Below are 19,371 nucleotides of genomic sequence, written 5' to 3'. Positions count from 1 at the left end.
TGTTTTTGTGTTTACATGTGATGTATTGTATATTGTTGTATACATGCACTTTTATTATGTTCTTGTGTGATGTACCGCACATTTTATTGCTGTCTGATATATTGCAAATGTTATTTCTGTCATCTTGGCCAGGTCTCCCTTGCAAAAGAGATCTTGTATCTCAATGGGACTTCCTGGTTAAATAAAGGTTAAAAAAAATTATTATTATTATTATTATTGTTGTTTTTATTATACATTCATGAAAACAAATGAAGATAAAGAGGTTAAGACACTTATTATTTGGCTTTTACTTCATATTCAATGATTACAGAATAGCAATTAATAAAGGCTTTCCTGATTAAGTCAATTAAGTTGTATAGTGTCTTGCTTTTGTCTACCCTCAACTTGTTATCTTATTTCCGTGTGTACACTCGACGTGACTGTAAATTAATCAGTTGCGTTTCGAGTTAAAAATAAATGTTTGAAATAAAATGACTCATCAAGGCATGATGATGTAATATGCCCCGCCCCCTTTCAGAAAGAACATCTATAATAGTACAACATGATACATCCTTTGTGGTGTGTGGTGTTACTTAGCACAGTTTGCAGAGGCCATAGGTAGCGAGATTATTATTATAAATTGTTTTTTTCTGGGACATTTTGCTGTGTCCCGGGGCTGTCTTTGTGGTCCATACACCACAGGGTTTTAAAAACAAGACAACAGAATGCTTCTGGTCCTCTGGACAGCAGGCCTGTCTCTGCTGCTGCTCGGTTGCCTGGGCAGCGTCGGGGATACCGCGAGAGGCTGCATGACGTGGGACACCGTCCCTGGGACATCTGATGTCTGCTGTAAAGTCTGTCAACCAGGTATGTCAGAAGATGAGTGAATGATTGATTTTATTTCGGTCTTTTATTTTTACAAACTTCCAAAAAAATTAAATGACCGAAAAGGTGTATAGGCTGAAGCCGAGGCTTATAATTGCCTTTTACATTACATTACACTATTTACATTACATTACACTATTTACACAAAACAATAAAATACAAAAAATAAACATAATTCAGTATATCATTTAGCAAAGGTTACAAACGTTTCATAGTTTTATGTACAAAACGTATACACATTTATTTATGTTTTATTTATTTTTTTAAATACTTTTAATTTGTTTATGTTTTTCTTTTATCTTTTTCCCTTTGTCACTATTTGAACACAGCTATGTTATAGATGAAATATAACTAGGATAATAATGAGGTTTTATATTTATGTATCACCTTATATTTGAATAATTTCTTAAAAGTATGTAGCGAACTACACATACAAAAAAATATGTTTACTTCTTTGTCAAAGCTATTCCATAATTTTGCCCCTTCAACATCGACTTTTTATATTTGTCCTTGCCTTTGCGATATTGAATACACAATTTCCCCTAAGTCTATATCGGCTGGAATGAGACCGAAGATCGAAAGGAGTGAATGAGTGGAGAGTGTGAATGGAAATGTGAGAGAGGCATCTTAGTTCAACAGAGCACCAACTTGACTTGGCTATATAGTACAGATTCAGATTCATTTTATTTATTTTTTTCAGATTCAGATTCAGTTTTATTGTTGCATCTCGTCACATTCACAGACAAAAAGAGCTAAATTCTTGGGTCTCGCCCCCTCGACCTACAGCAGTCAATAAAATACACAATAGAATACATACGAAAGAAACACAATAAAAACCAGCATAATAGTGATTTAAGAAAAAGTGACAGTGGTGATATAAAAGTGCAACAGTAGAATAAAATGTACATACAGTACTGAAAATACTAAATACATAAAAACACAGGGTAAAATCATAATTGTTAGATAGTGTTCATGAGTCTGATGGCTTGGTGGTAGTATGAGTCCTTGAGGCTGCTGGACCTGGCTCTGAGCCTGCTGGACCTGGCTCTGAGGCTGCTGGACCTGGCTCTGAGGCTGCTGGACCTGGCTCTGAGGCTGCTGGACCTGGCTCTGAGCCTGCTGGACCTGGCTCTGAGCCTGCTGGACCTGGCTCTGAGCCTGCTAGACCTGGCTCTGAGCCTGCTAGACCTGGCTCTGAGGCTGCTGGACCTGGCTCTGAGGCTGCTGGACCTGGCTCTGAGGCGGCTGGACCTGGCTCTGAGGCTGCAGGACCTGGCTCTGAGGCTGCTGGACCTGGCTCTGAGGCTGCTGGACCTGGCTCTGAGGCTGCTGGACCTGGCTCTGAGGCTCCTGGACCTGGCTCTGAGCCTGCTGGACCTGGCTCTGAGGCGGCTGGACCTGGCTCTGAGCCTGCTGGACCTGGCTCTGAGGCTGCTGGACCTGGCTCTGAGGCTGCTGGACCTGGCTCTGAGGCGGCTGGACCTGGCTCTGAGGCTGCTGGACCTGGCTCTGAGGCTGCTGGACCTGGACCTGGCTCTGAGGCTGCTGGACCTGGCTCTGAGGCTGCTGGACCTGGCTCTGAGGCTGCGGTAACGCCTCCCGGAAGGCAGCAGTTGAAACAGTTGTTGGGGTGGCTGGGGTGTACAGTTCATTGTAAATGTGCTGTTTAGTTGTTGGACCAAAAAATACTAGAATCTTGAGCTGACTTCCATGTTTGGGATCCAGAAGTACCAACTCGGAAAAGGAACTAAATAATTATGTAAAGGAATCTTGTCTAGCCATACATTCATTGAGCAATTAAACAATGAATGAATGAATGAATGAATGACTTTTATTTATATAGCACCCTTCACAGCACGAATGCACAGGGTGCTTTACACCTTAGTATATACAAACAAAAACAAAAATCTGAAATAAATGACAACAACAACAACAGACAGCAGTTAAAAACAGTGACACCAGATAAAATAGTAGAATAAAAGAATTTAGATCAAATCATCAGTCACTAATTCAAAAAAACAAAACTATAGGAACAGTGAGGACAAGAAAGAGTGCCTATATGTATGACCAAAGGCCTGTCTAAATGTGTTTTTTTTGTTTTTTTTTAAGAGTTTTCAGAGGGGGCAGTTCGCAGGTCCAGGGGGAGAGCGTTCCAGAGCCTTGGTGCCGTCACCTCGAAGGTTCGATCACCCCTTGTTTATGGACCTGGGGACCACCAGGAGGTGCTGATCTGCAGATCTGAGTGAGCGGTGTTGGTGTGGATGAGTTCAGTGATGTAGATAGGGGCCTGACCGTGGAGTGCTCTGAAAGTAAAAGTGAGAACTTTGAAGTGAATTCTATAGTGTACCGGGAGCCAGTGCAGGGAAGCCAGAATGGGAGTGATGTGACATGATTTCTTTGACCTTGTGAGTAGCCTGGCTGCAGCATTTTGGACCATTTGTAGTTTGTCTGTGGATGATTTGGTGAGACAGGTGAAAAGTGAGTTACAGTAGTCAAGCCTAGAGGAAATAAAAGCATGCACGGACAGTTCTAATTCAGAGTGAGATATGATGGTGCATAGTTTTGCAATATTTCTGAGGTGAAAAAAGCAGGTGCGTGTGAGTGTTTTGACATGTTTGTCTAGGTTCATGGCCTGGTCGAAGACAACACCCAGGTTTCTCAGATGGGGGCGTATGTTGTCTTTAAGGACCCCAAGTGAGTGGCCACTCTAGCTGCAGTCTTTTCAGCTGCTACGATCAGCACCTCCGTTTTTGCAGCATTTAACTGGAGGAAGTTACTCCCCATCCAACTCTCAATGCTGAGCAGGCACTCCTGGAGAAGGCTGAGTTTCTCCAATTTATCTGGTTTAAAAGAGCAAAGTAGCTGTATGTCGTCTGTGTAGCAGTGGTATTTAATGCCGGTGAATTTATTGATGAGGAGGCCTAGAGGAAGCATATAAATGGCAAAAAGGAGTGGTCCTAGCACCGATCCCTGTGGTACCCCACATGAGAAGGGGGTGGGGTCAGATTTAAAAACAAGAAAAGAAGAAAAACAAGAAAATACGGCGAGGTAAAATGTTGTCTTCACTCACTTTCCTCCTAAAATCTATATACTATATACAGAGGTGGTGTCATCCTCACTAATTTCACCCCATGGATGGACACTGTATTTTAACGGGAACATTTAATTGACGGATACTGTATTTTAATGGGAACTTTTCATGGACGCATACTGTATTTTAAGGGGAAGATTTCATGGAGGGACACTGTATTTTAAGGGGAACATTTCATGGAGGGACACTGTATTTTAATGGGAACTTTGTTACTTTTCATGGATGGTACAGTATTTTAAGGGGAACATTTCATGGATGGATGGATACTGTATTTAAGGGGAACATTTCATGGAGGGACACTGTATTTTAAGGGGAACATTTCATGGATGGATACTGTATTTTAATGGGAACTTTGTTACTTTTCATGAATGGATACTTCATTTTATCTGCAATAGCAGTGTCTTTACATTTTTTCTTTGTGGTTGTATAGCTAATAATGACTCAATCGCATTGGCGACCCAACAATTGCATGTGTGTGTGTTCCTGTGTGTGTGCCGCCCATCGCATGTGTGTCACTGCATGCCAAATAAAGACTTCTCCAAAGTCCTGCCTTATTACATTATGTATCCCGGCTTACACATTTAACAGTTCCTCTTTGGCGGTTGTTAGCAACTTAAGTATCTGTGGTTTCTGCTAATACCACGGCAAAGAGAGACCACGACCATGTGACGTGGAAGTGGAGATAAAAGGGGAAAAAAGATTTTAGGAACTGTTCATTCCACTGTTGTTAATAATAATAATAATAATAATAATAATAATAATAATAATAATAATAATAATAATAATAATAATAATAATAATAATAATAATAATAATAATAATAATAATAATAATAATAATAAACTGTATTTGTATAGCACCTTTCATACAGAAACTGCAGCTCAAAGTGCTTCACAACAGAAAAAAGACAGGCATAAAATTAGCAAATAAAGTGCAGACATAAAATCACAGTTTTTCACATTAGGATCTAACATCCCAACAGGCCACCTTGTTTATGGTTTGATTCAGTTTTAAATAGACAATAATAAATAGAGTAAAATAAAATAGACAGAGTAAAATAGTGCAATAGTGCACTATAGGTTTGATCCAAGGAGTAAGTTGCCCCATATTGCTCTGTAACATTTATCTTTTTGTTATACGACCGACTAGTAGGATTTCAGTTTTGTTCTCATTTAATTTTAGGAAGTTGTTTGTCATCCATTTGTTTATTGCTAAGAGACAGGCGGAAATGGAGTTAATAGCTGTGTGATAATTTGGTTCAGCGGAGATGTACAATTGTGTGTTATCTGCGTAATATGGAAACATACATTGTGTTTTCTAATGATGTCTCCGAGTGGCAGCATGTATAGTGAGAATAATAATGGACCAAGGCAGCTCCCCTGTGGAACTCCGAAGGCGTCATGTTTCTCAGAAGAATGATCTCCAAGCCTGACGTAATATTTTCTCCCTTTGATATATGTTCTGAACCAGTTTAATACATATAGTCAGAAAGACCAACTAACTTGTTGTTATAGTCTTTTTCTTTAGAATTTTATCACACAAATTTTATCACACAAATTTGATCACACACACACATACATACACCGTGCCAATGTTCATGATTTATTTAAATTAGACGATTTAGAAATGGGTCCATTGGAAATACATGGCAATTTCAAGGAGGGTGGACCGCGCGGGAAACAGCAATGACGTAACCACTACACCTCCCTATTGTTAGGACAAACAAGGGGATTCCTCCACCTTTTATTTTATTTTAACCTACTTAAAATTATGTATTTCATGGTGTCATGGTCACATTTGGTTCTGAAACGTATGGGAAATAATGTAATAGGAAAGAAATACAATTAAAATATTAAAGTAGACTCTTCACCTCTGTCCCACGTCTCTCCCTGTTGATGAGGTAATGAATGTGTGTGTGTGTGTCGTTAGTTTTTCTCAATTGCTTTGGTGCATTTCTCTGATCAGAATTAAAGTTCTCATAACTGTTAGTGCATTTCTCAAAACAATTAGTACAAACTGCAAAACCTAGTTGATAACCTGCAGAAGCGTGTCACTTGCTCAAAATGGATAGTTCATTCCTCAAAAGCAAGTATCCATGTCAATGAAAGTGTCACTCATCAAAATGAAAAGTCCTGACACCATTGTTTATGAACAAGATAGTCAAATGGCTTTGTCATGTTTTCATTATGACAGATCACTCTGTAAGTGTTTTCCAATGCAAAAAAGTCAGATATTGGTGACACTACCTGAAAATGCTCAAGACAGCACTATACACTATTTGCACAGCCATTTGAAATCTACAGTTACACATTATTGTATACACTGTACACATTGTAATATTCCCTCCTTGTTGGTCTGGGACATCAATGGTTGCTCTCTGTCCAATGGGATTTCTTCCACACGGTCTACCTTTTGCCAGATTGAAACCCGCCTCATCAACGTATAATGTGTGCAGTGGTTCCCTGGTACACGCTTTATCCCAGAAGAGAGAGAGAGAAAAACTATTAACTTTTCCTGTGTAACATAATGCATTTTGGACAACATATTGTACAGTATGAACTGTCATGTAAGTGTACTGCATGGCACTACACAAAGTAACCAGTTTACAGCACTGAACATTAGAGTATGCATAGAACACATAAATGTTTTACTTTTATGTTTTGCATACTGATGGCGGATCTCCTTCACTCTGTTCCAGTCAAATGGCTACTCATTTGTCAATTGTACTACAATTGTTTCATGCACATTTAATTTCCACTGAGCACTCTGTCAATTGTAGCGATTGAAACGGATTTAATATTCCCAAAGATATTGTCATCCTCTATAACAGCGCTTTGTATCTCTGTCAACCTTATGGCATTGTTTGCAATCACCATTGCACAAATGGCTTCCTCTTGTTGCGGAGTAAAAAGGGGCCCTCTTCCACCTCTGCGAGGTTGTCTTGCAATCCTATGTGGTGCAGAGTAAAATTACAGTAATGTACAGCAAACATGAGATATACTGCTTTACAGTAACCCATATTACTGTAGTGTACAATAACAGTGCTTCCCACTTGTAAAATAATGCAGTACAGTACCATACTGTAAATATGGCAAATATGTACTGTAACACTACTGTACACTACAATACAGTAAATCTATGCTGCAGTAAAGCTGTCTAAATGTAAAATGTAAAAAGTGACAAGTTCTTGTCCCACTGCAAGCTTCATGTATGACACAATGGCAGTAGTGCAGTGCAGATTGTTTAGTGCTGAACTATTCAGCAGTCATAAGTATAGTTAATTTTGACTGACATGACATAAGCAAATGATAATGTTATAAAACAGCAGAGAATTGTATGAAAGCAATTGATGCATGTCCAAAAGCATTTGCAATTTGTTCGGAGAAATGAGAAACTGCTACTATGATGTGCACAAATGACCAAATGTTGTGGAGGTTGAACTAACAGTTATGAGAACTTTAATTCTGATCAGAGAAATGCACCAAAGCAATTGAGAAAAACTGTAATCAGGTTTACACCTAAACTGGTTCCTGGCGGGGGGTCATGTGAGACAGAGGGTGTGTGTGTGTGTGTGTGAGTGTGTTGCGATCACTTCAGTTGGTAACAAAGGTCAGCCAAACTGCGGTCGGTTCTTAACTAGCCATTCTGAATAATGCTATAATAATGTTGAATAACCATTAATAATCAATAAGAGATACACTATAGTATCAAATCTATTGGCCATATGAATATAAATGTTACTTCAATATGTATACGTTAAGAATAAATATACTATATATATATATATATATATATATATATATATATATATATATATATATATATATATATATATATATATATATATATATACGGTATATACAGCATTATTGTACATGCTATCATACATATACCCCCCCCCTCTCTCTCTCTCTCTCTCTCTCTCTCTCTCTCTCTCTCTCTCTCTCTCTCTCTCTCTCTCTCTCTCTCTCTCTCTCTCTCTCTCTCGCTGTATAGGGAATCGTATGCTTAAGCCCTGTGGTCCAGATCCTGAAAAGCTCTGTACTCCCTGTGAGGAGGAGACCTACACAGTTGACGCTACAAAGCCCTGCAGAAGGTGCAGTCAGTGTGTGGGTACGTGGTGACGTGTTGTATCTATCTATCTATCTATCTATCTATCTATCTATCTATCTATCTATCTATCTATCTATCTATCTATCTATCTATCTATCTATCTGTCTGTCTGTCTGTCTGTCTGTCTGTCTGTCTGTCTGTCTGTCTGTCTGTCTGTCTGTCTGTCTGTCTGTCTGTCTGTCTGTCTGTCTGTCTGTCTGTCTGTCTGTCTGTCTGTCTGTCTGTCTGTCTGTCTGTCTGTCTGTCTGTCTGTCTGTCTGTCTGTCTGTCTGTCTGTCTGTCTGTCTGTCTGTCTGTCTGTCTGTCTGTCTGTCTGTCTGTCTGTCTGTCTGTCTGTCTGTCTGTCTGTCTGTCTGTCTGTCTGTCTGTCTGTCTGTCTGTCTGTCTGTCTGTCTGTCTGTCTGTCTGTCTGTCTGTCTGTCTGTCTGTCTGTCTGTCTGTCTGTCTGTCTGTCTGTCTGTCTGTCTGTCTGTCTGTCTGTCTGTCTGTCTGTCTGTCTGTCTGTCTGTCTGTCTGTCTGTCTGTCTGTCTGTCTGTCTGTCTGTCTGTCTGTCTGTCTGTCTGTCTGTCTGTCTGTCTGTCTGTCTGTCTGTCTGTCTGTCTGTCTGTCTGTCTGTCTGTCTGTCTGTCTGTCTGTCTGTCTGTCTGTCTGTCTGTCTGTCTGTCTGTCTGTCTGTCTGTCTGTCTGTCTGTCTGTCTGTCTGTCTGTCTGTCTGTCTGTCTGTCTGTCTGTCTGTCTGTCTGTCTGTCTGTCTGTCTGTCTGTCTGTCTGTCTGTCTGTCTGTCTGTCTGTCTGTCTGTCTGTCTGTCTGTCTGTCTGTCTGTCTGTCTGTCTGTCTGTCTGTCTGTCTGTCTGTCTGTCTGTCTGTCTGTCTGTCTGTCTGTCTGTCTGTCTGTCTGTCTGTCTGTCTGTCTGTCTGTCTGTCTGTCTGTCTGTCTGTCTGTCTGTCTGTCTGTCTGTCTGTCTGTCTGTCTGTCTGTCTGTCTGTCTGTCTGTCTGTCTGTCTGTCTGTCTGTCTGTCTGTCTGTCTGTCTGTCTGTCTGTCTGTCTGTCTGTCTGTCTGTCTGTCTGTCTGTCTGTCTGTCTGTCTGTCTGTCTGTCTGTCTGTCTGTCTGTCTGTCTGTCTGTCTGTCTGTCTGTCTGTCTGTCTGTCTGTCTGTCTGTCTGTCTGTCTGTCTGTCTGTCTGTCTGTCTGTCTGTCTGTCTGTCTGTCTGTCTGTCTGTCTGTCTGTCTGTCTGTCTGTCTGTCTGTCTGTCTGTCTGTCTGTCTGTCTGTCTGTCTGTCTGTCTGTCTGTCTGTCTGTCTGTCTGTCTGTCTGTCTGTCTGTCTGTCTGTCTGTCTGTCTGTCTGTCTGTCTGTCTGTCTGTCTGTCTGTCTGTCTGTCTGTCTGTCTGTCTGTCTGTCTGTCTGTCTGTCTGTCTGTCTGTCTGTCTGTCTGTCTGTCTGTCCGTCCGTCCGTCCGTCCGTCCGTCCGTCCGTCCGTCCGTCCGTCCGTCCGTCCGTCCGTCCGTCCGTCCGTCCGTCCGTCCGTCCGTCCGTCCGTCCGTCCGTCCGTCCGTCCGTCCGTCCGTCCGTCCGTCCGTCCGTCCGTCCGTCCGTCCGTCCGTCTGTCTATCTATCTATCTATCTATCTATCTATCTATCTATCTATCTATCTATCTATCTATCTATCTATCTATCTATCTATCTATCTATCTATCTATCTATCTATCTATCTATCTATCTATCTATCTATCTATCTATCTATAATTATATCTATTGTAAAAGGACTATGAAACAGTGTCTACAATATGCCATATCTACTCTTGAGATTCCATGGTAACCGGCATTCCATTTGTAGGCCGACCTTGAGAGTTATCTCTCTCTCTGTCGAGGGAGGGCCAGGAACTCCTAAGTTTAGTTATATATGACAGACTCACTAGACAGACGGGAGCTTTTTGAGGCGAACTGCTGGATAGCTAACTGGACCCACCAGTCTGTGTGGCATTTCGTCTTAGGGACTCACTGGCTCGAGAATATATTCTGCATCAACTGCTCTGTTTATTATTAATACTTTTGCCTAATTAAACTATAAAAGAAATCCACATCTGAATAGAACAAAATTATTTGTCACAACAGATCCCCCTCTTTCAAAGAGGATCTGAGCACGGTCTGAATCCCCGACAGTACTGTGGTGACATGTTATTTGTAGTCCAGTGTGTGGGTACTGTGTGGTGACATGTTATTTGTAGTCCAGTGTGTGGGTACTGTGTGGTGACATGTTATTTGTAGTCCAGTGTGTGGGTACTGTGTGGTGACATGTTATTTGTAGTCCAGTGTGTGGGTGACATGTTATTTGTAGTCCAGTGTGTGGGTGACATGTTATTTGTAGTCCAGTGTGGTGACATGTTATTTGTAGTCCAGTGTGTGGGTGACATGTTATTTGTAGTCCAGTGTGTGGGTGACATGTTGTTTGTAGTCAGTGTGTGGGTGACATGTTGTTTGTAGTCCAGTGTGGTGACATGTTATTTGTAGTCCAGTGTGTGGGTGACATGTTGTTTGTAGTCAGTGTGTGGGTGACATGTTATTTGTAGTCCAGTGTGGTGACATGTTATTTGTAGTCCAGTGTGTGGGTGACATGTTATTTGTAGTCCAGTGTGTGGGTGACATGTTGTTTGTAGTCAGTGTGTGGGTGACATGTTGTTTGTAGTCAGTGTGTGGGTGCGTATGTGGGTACGTGATGACATGTTGTGACCTGTGTATTTACCACGTGGACATTTATTTTTTACAGCAGTGGTTTGGAGTATATATCTGCTTAGAAAATGAAAATGTCAATTTGTTTTTCTCCATGTGGGAAATACACAGGCCACAACATGTTTACAGGAACGTTTTGGAGTTGTATTTGGAGTGTATTTCGTGACTGTTGGGAACTAGGCTACACTGGCACACCTACTAGCTAATTTCCCAAAAAGTTGGCCTGTTCCTTTAATGTCAACCGCTGTCTTGAATTCCACCGGCCTGGCCGTGTGGCAATAAAAGGAACTTGAACTTGAACTTTGTGTTTTGTCTGTGTGTCCGTGAAGGGGCTCTGGTCCTCGTGGAAGCATGTAGGCCCAGCAAAGACACGGTCTGTGGCTGTAAACCAGGATGGAGATGTGGAAACTTCCCCTGTTCCTTCTGCGTGGAGGAGTGTTCTGTTGGCGAGGAACCTGCAGAGAACCGTAAGGACGGCTGATGAAGTAGAAACTACAAACTAAGATTAGATTAGATTAGATTAGATTAGATTAGATTAGATTAGATTAGATTAGATTAGATTAGATTAGATTCAATTAAAATGTATTGTCATCATACAGCACAAGTGCAACAAAAAGAAGTTTGGCATCCAACCACAGTGCAAATGTAACAGTAAAGTGCAATAGTAATATACAATGTACAGGTGATTAAACTGGGTATAAAGTATATAAATGTGTACTACTGGGTGTAGCGCTAATCAGATGTATGTACAGAGTTGTCATATTAATATGTACAGTGATACAGGTATAAAGACACTATGGTATAGTAAGTCATACTGGCCAGCCGCGTAACTAGTAAGAGTAGGTAAGGGATATGTACAGATATAGATATAGTATCTACAGATATGCAAAAGGATTATGTGCAAGTATGTACAGACGGATGTGGCTAAGATAAGATAAGATAAGATAAGATAAGATATTCCTTTATTAATCCCCTTGGGGAAATTCATGACACACACATAAAGCTCAACATCTCATTAATAATAACAACACATCACAATCATTACATTTTTACAGTAACAATGGCACAGCATAAATTCAACAGACATGTACATTTGTTGACACATGTCATCTACAGGAGGCCTGAGACGCCGTATGCGCGATAGTCGGCAGCATCAACACCGAGTAGTAAACAAGACATCGTCGCGCCAGGTGGCGGGAGGGAGGGAGGGATGAAGGGAGGGGAGGGATGGGGGAGACTGGGGGACAGGAATTTGGTAATGAAACAGTCTAAGGGCCCCCACCAACGCGCGTCAGAGGCAGCCGTCCTAGATAAGGCGTAAGGCTAGATATATATATACGGTAAGAATAAATATATATATACACACTGTATATACAGCATTATTGTACATGTGCTATCATACAATTATATACATATGGGTTATATGCAGGTGTATAAGTAGGTATATAGAAGGATTATATGCAGGTATATTCAGATGTGTATATATATATATGCAGTAAATATAAATATATAAATGTATATACAGCATTATGTACAAGCTATCATACAGAGTATATGGGTAGACTATAGTATGAGGTAGGTAGTTAAGATTATTATTATTACTATGATTACAGTGTAGGGCAGTTGTAGACAGTGAAAGCAGTAGGTTGGTATACATTGTATAAATATAAGTTGAACATATATAGACTGTGGTATGGACCATATTCACACGGCGGCCAGTCTGCTCTTACAGTATGTCATGCTCAGGTTGGGATTCCTCATGGCCCCCGTGTGTATATGGTCCTTACACACCAATTCACACGCTACATTAATGCTATGTGCAAGTAAATGTTTTATGAACTTTTCTTAGTCAGCCTGAAATGCCAAATTAATTTCTATCTGTTAATAGGATGCAAACATTTCTCTCTATTTGGTGTCCTCGACTTATGTCGACAAAGAGTCCAAAGATTATTTGCCAGATAACAGATCATTCCACATAATCATTGCACAAGTCCTGAGGCGCTATGGCATAAGTCGTGATGACCCAGGCAGTACCCTTGGCTTGTTTACCATAAGATATATTATAGCCTAAAAGTCAGCATGAAAAAACCCTATAGCATTTATAGTACAGTATGTACTGTACCTCCAATAACCCTTTCACTACCACACTACCAAAGGGTTAACCCTTTCACTGCGACAATACAGAAGGTTAACCCTTTCACTGCCACATGACAAAGGGTTAACCCTTTCACAACCACAAGGTTAACCATTTCACTACCACACTACCAAATGGTTAACCCTTTCACTGCCACACGACAACGGGTTAACCCTTTTACAACCAGAAGGTTTACCCTTTCACTGCCACATGACAAAGAGTTAACCCTTTCACAACCACAACCAGAGAGAAAAGGTGGGTCTTAAGGAGGCCTTTGAAACGGGGCAGTGATGGGGCCTGCCTAATCTGCAGTGGCAGCTCATTCCACATTTTGGGGGCGACAACGGAGAAAGCACGGTCCCCCCTGAGCTTACGCCTAGTTGTAGGCACTACTAGGAGCAGCTGGTCAGCTGACCTGAGAGAGCGAGAAGGTGTATAGACCTGCAACAGCTCAGAGAGGTAGGGTGGGGCAAGGTCATGAAGAGCTTTAAAAGCAAATAAAAGAATTTTAAAATGAATCCTAAAGTGCACGGGGAGCCAGTGGAGTGAGGATAAAATCGGTGAGATGTGGTCATATTTACGAGTGCCAGTTAAAAGACGTGCAGTGGCGTTCTGCACCACCTGAAGGCGAGCCACTGAGGATCCACTCACCCCTATATAAAGTGCATTGCAGTAATCCAGCCTAGTAGTCACAAATGCATGGATTACTGCTTCAAAATGCTGCGCCTGTAGGATGGGCTTAATTTTGGCCAGCTGCCTCAACTGGAAAAAACTCGATTTGACCACGGCCTTGATCTGGCTGTCAAATTTAAGGTCTGGGTCGATTTTTACATCTAAGTTCTTTACTATTGGTTTGACATGTTGTGCCAGCGAACCCAGGTCTAGCAGTGAGGTCACAGAGGGGCCACCAAAAACCATGACCTCTGTCTTTTTGTCATTAAAATTAAAAAAAATTCAGGGCGGCTACGTGGCGTAGTGGGCAAGGCGCTCGCCACGAATGCAGAGACGCTGGGCTCGCCTGTTCGAGCCCAGCTCTCCACATTGCTTTCAGTTTAGCTGGTCGTTCATACTAATACACATTGGCCGTATTAGGGGGTGGGAAACTGATGGGTGGGGATCGGGCGTTGTGGAGAGCGACTCCTACAGGTCGGTTGGTGCGCCTGCGCAGTAGAATCAGGAAGTGTCGGGGGCAGCGTGAGCCTCCCACGCGTTACTCCTCGCCACTGAGAGATCGAGCTGCGCAGGTGAAAAGATGCGACTGCTGTTACCTCAAGTACCGGAGGGGACTTGTGCTATGTATGACTTAGTCCACATTGCAGCCGGCTTGTGGGAGGCAAGAAACAGGGGAGGGTTGAATTGGATGGTACGAAATTGGGATGGGAGAAAATATAGAAAATGGGAGAAAAAGTGGATAAAAAAAATAAATAAAAAGAATTCAATGCCATCCAGGATTTAATGTCATCGAGACATTTGGTCAGCGGCTCTATGGAAAAGGAGCCAGACTTTTTTAGTGGCATATAGATCTGGCTGTCATCAGCGTAGCAGTGAAAAGGAATGCCGTGCTTTCTGAGGTTAACCCTTTCACTACCACACTACAGACGGTTAACCTTTCACTACCACACTACAGAAGGTTAACCCTTTCACTACCACACTACAAAGGGGTTAACCCTTTCACTACCACACTACAGAAGGTTAACCCTTTCACTACCACACTACAGACAGTTAACCGTCTGTAGTGTGATAGTGAAAGGTTAACCTTCTGTAGTGTGGTAGTGAAAGGGTTAAACCAGCAAATATATGTGTGTCTAGGGTGACCAGGTGTCCCCCTTTTGGTTGTACTGTCCCACCATTTGACCAAATGTCCCGCGTCCCTCATATTGAGAGGATGTCCCTCTTTTCGAAGCCAAAAAAAAACATGCGTCTAAAAGCCCCTCCCTACAGACAGTAAACGTAGCAACCCGCCTCTTGTCCACACACATTGCTCTGATTGGTTATAGTACTTTAGCGCGCTGCTTGCCTGCTTGTGACGTGACTGAGTCGTGACGCTACCTCATATCGCAGATCTGATTGGTTATAGTAATTTAGCGCACTGCTCTGCTCGTGAGAGTTGAACTTGTGACGCTACCTCATATCGCAAATCTGATTGGTCAAAAAAAACACAACAACATTACAAGCGAACTAGTTCAAGATGGAAAGCAGTAAAAAGAAACGGACCTGCAGTTACAACCAAGACTGGCAAACGACACATGACTGGGTGAGGCAGATGGCAGGCAATCCGTAGCAGGCTTTCTGTGTTTTGTGTCATAGTTCGTTTTCAATTGCGCATGGAGGAGAATACGACTTGAAGCGCCACAGTGGACGTGAGTCTCACTTGAAAGTGGTTCACCAAAAAGAAACATCCAGATCTATGGATACGTTTCTTTTTAAACCAAACAATGATAGCCAGACGGACAAGGTCACTGCAGCTGAGATAACAAGTGTCTATCACACAGTACAACACTCCCATTCATACAGGTCAGCCGACTGTGGTATGAAACTAGCTCCTGTCATTTTGCCAGACTCAGTTATTCTAATAAAAAAATTTACATTATCTATCTGTCCCACTTTGTCCCACTTTGTCCCACCAAAATCTTACTGTTGTCCCACTTTGTCCCACCAAAATCTTACTGTTGTCCCACTTTTGGACTTTTTGCATCTGGTCACCCTATGTGTGTCAGAAAACTCCAATCATATCCTGGTTGACTGTGCTGTACATTAGGACATGTGAGGATACATTGAGCTGTAAAGTGTGATCTGTGTCACTGTTTCTACAGGTTCTTGCAGAAGGTGTCCTGAAGGGACCTTCAGTGACCAGGTCCACCAGCCCTGTAGACCCTGGGCCACCAGGTGAGGCTCGCCCTGCTCTGTTATTAGCATCTCCATCCACATTTGAAAGATGAAATCCACCCTAAAACAGAATATACATTGTGTTGTTATTCCAATGATCTTGGATAGTCAATATCTATAATTGATTTATTTATTTATTTGATGTTTTTGTAATTGTAGAGTACATGATACAAAAAATATATGCATCTCAGACAAACAACAATAATCAAGGATAAAAACACAATAAAGTCTGAGGACTTGTTTACATTGTGGTCCTTGGTCTCAGACAGACAACTCAAGACGACAAACATGTATACAAGCATACAAAATACAAGTCTAAAGGAACTAAACTGTTTATTACCACATACTGTAAAACGACTGCCCCCCTAAGCTGGAAATCAGAGCATCGCGACTTGACTTTGTGATGTTATCAAGCAACAGTTCTTGGAGTTGGTCCATGTTAGCGGCCAACTTTGTGGACTCGTAGAAATGTAGTTTCAGCTATTACATCCAAATGAGTTTTATCTGAAAAAATGTCCCTTTATTAAAAGTAAAAATGAATGAGTGAAATAAATATGGAGGTAAAAGAGAACTTAGTGCAAATCTTCTAGTGGTAGGCCTACATAGTAAATATAAATAATGGCAGTAAAATAAAATAATGGCAGTAAAGTGGCAGTGAGTTAGTAAAGTAAAGTATCTGTATCTCATTCACTATGGAGCAGCTCCAGACTTCATCTTCACCTGAGGACATGACAGGTTTAGAGGCGTGGCGCTCTGGTTTCATGGCTTTCGGAGAGAGATGCTCAAATTGCTCATTGTAATATTTATGCTTTGAATATATCATTTTACGACAGGCGCGCCAGGCGCACCTTCCTATTATGTATACCTGCACAAGGGGTCCTGACAGTCAATTGGCTGCCAGCTGTGGATGGAGTTACACTCATGCTTACCTTTGAATAAACCTCTTAATGCAATCTCCTCGTCCTGAAGATTATTCTCTTTAAATCGAATACGACACTCATGTTCACAAATCTTGATTGTACGCCATGGGGATAACATATAGGTATGACTTCATAAATTGGTTAGTATTCCTCTTAAAGGATTCTGGTCGGCCCCCCCGAACAATCACACGCATTACCATTTACTTGATCAACTAATCCTGAAGTTATTTCCTCTATTTCTAAGATGTCCCAATCCAGATGAAACAATTGTGACTAAGGGGGACGCAGTTAGTGACATCAAGTGCAACAAACCAGCCGCCATTGCGGAAGCCATGTCTAGTACAGACAATACGCCTACTGATGGTAAGAGACAGGGACATTTACCAACTCACTTCTCTCTCTATCACACACACACACGCATGCACGCACGCACACACACACACACACACACACACACACACACACACACACACACACACACACACACACACACACACACACACACACACACACACACACACACACACACACACACACACACACACACACACACACACACACACACACACACACACACACACACACACACACACACACACACAGCCTTCGCTCAATCACATCTATACACCTCGTTTTTATATTACCCATATCTCTGTACCTCATATCTTTACTGTGACTCATATCCTGTACGTCATTCACCATATCTCTTTGTACCTATGACTCGCACCATGTACGTCAATGCTACATTTTGATCTACTCTCATGTATAATGATATGATACACTGTTAGCTCACCATGCTAGAGGAATCTAGACTCCATTGCTGTAATCTAGGTGTCTCTGTTTCTATGTGTTGCAAGATGTCCGTCAGTAAACTCTGTCCTTAACCCTTTCACAACCAAACTACAGAAGGTTAACCCTTTCACTACCACACTGCAGAAGGTGTGGTTAACCGTCTGTAGTATGGTAGTGAAAGGGTTAACCTTCTGTAGTGTGGTTGTGAAAGGGTTAACCCTTTGTCGTGTGGCAGTGAAAGGGTTAACCTTCTGTAGTATTGTCGCAGTGAAAGGGTTAACCCTTTGGTAGTGTGGTAGTGAAAGGGTTCATCAAAGACTCTGTGGTCTGCCTCCATGAATACTCTGTTCCAATCGTTCCACATCAGTAAGACATGTGATGTATTGTTTTAGTTTTAGCTGTGTTTGTTATGTTTGAACCTTTATTCAAAGTTGTACTGCATACCTTCCTCTCCCCTTTCTCACATGATGCAGGGCAGTGGGTGATTGTCTTATGTGTGGCCGCCACCGGCATGGTTTTGATAATCATTAGCGCCATCGTAGTTGTCATAACCGTCAAAATCCTCTGGAAAGGAAAGAAGGCTAAACCGGCTCCCAAAAGGTCACAGATAATTAGCACCCCTACAGGTAATTACGTAGGGTCCCCTCAAACATACCATACAGTACAAACATGTAATACCGCTCCAACCTGAAGAAAGATTTTAACATGATCTAATACAGCGGTTCTCAAACTACGGGTCGCAACCCAAAGTGGGGTCGTGGGTAGGTGACAGCGCATTGGCTATAGATACAAAAGAAATGTAAGAAAATTAATTATGTTCTGGCAACATATTTTGGCTAAATATGCCTCGTTTTATAAATGTAACATTTTCTAATAAATATGCATGATCAAGTTCAACAACGTGTGCTTTTATTTAGATATTCCTTAATTCCACGTTGAAATTACGCGATACATTAAGTGTGGGGTCCCCCCAAAAAAAAATCCTAAATAAAATGGGGTTGTGGTATAAAAAAAGTTTGAGAACCCCTGATCTAATATAATATGGAAGTAAAACACCTTCATTGTGTTTGATCCTCCCATTGCCTCCAACCTCTATCTCTCGTCTCCCTCAGATGATCCGAGGACTGATCCCATTGCCTCCAACCTCTATCTCTCGTCTCCCTCAGATGATCCCAGGACTGATCCCATTGCCTCCGACCTCTATCTCTCGTCTCCCTCAGATGACCCGAGGACCCTGATAGCCGTGGAGTCCATCTACCACGAGGCCCAGCAGGAGCAGGGAAGCAGCTCCTCTGACTCCAAAGATCAACTCCTTGTGTGAAGCGATGGAAGATGAACTGTGTTGAGATGAGATAAAGATTCCTAAGACTCTCTTAAGACTTTGTTAGGGAGTATATGGCGGTGGGTTGAGTTGACGGATGATTCCACGGTTTGCTGTTGTGTCCGGATCCACTGTGCCACCACGGACACAGTGTACTAGACTCAATCTGTTCTTTTTATACCTCTCTATTTCTTTGTCTAATAGTCATTCTACAGAAACGTCCACTTTTGGAATAGCAAAAAAAAAGTATTTAATTTTGCCTCCACATGTATCGGAGGGGACATGTGATGCAAGGCTTCTATCCTCCCTACAACCGGCCAGTTGGGGGCATATGCGAGCAACAACCAGGACAGGGGAGGGAGAATTGGCACGAGAGGTAAATTGGGATGGGTAGAAAAATCACAGAAAAAGGAGGAGAAGAAAGTAGATAAAAAAATAAAAGAATGATTTAATTTTAAATCTCTTAAATCTCTGCCACTGCTGGATGTCATTTATATGGAGATCTCTACTGCACA

At 41.8% G+C, this 19,371-nt stretch overlaps 1 protein-coding gene across 1 annotated transcript; it reads left to right on the top strand.

The window, feature by feature from the left end:
- Positions 1–704: 704 nt before the first annotated feature.
- tnfrsf9a (tumor necrosis factor receptor superfamily, member 9a) lies at positions 705–18,856 on the top strand (the record flags this gene model as incomplete). Its single annotated transcript, XM_084333598.1, has 4 exons — positions 705–846; positions 11,133–11,245; positions 15,751–15,823; positions 18,648–18,856. 4 exons carry the CDS (start codon positions 705–707, stop codon positions 18,854–18,856), a joined length of 537 nt encoding a protein of 178 aa, XP_084189724.1.
- Positions 18,857–19,371: the final 515 nt, after the last annotated feature.

This window comes from Notolepis coatsorum (assembly GCF_963971535.1).
Source record: "Notolepis coatsorum genome assembly, chromosome: 17".
NCBI classification, from domain to species: domain Eukaryota; kingdom Metazoa; phylum Chordata; class Actinopteri; order Aulopiformes; family Paralepididae; genus Notolepis; species Notolepis coatsorum.
Note: the sequence above shows the minus strand (reverse complement) of the source record. Positions and strands in the feature narration are given on the sequence as shown.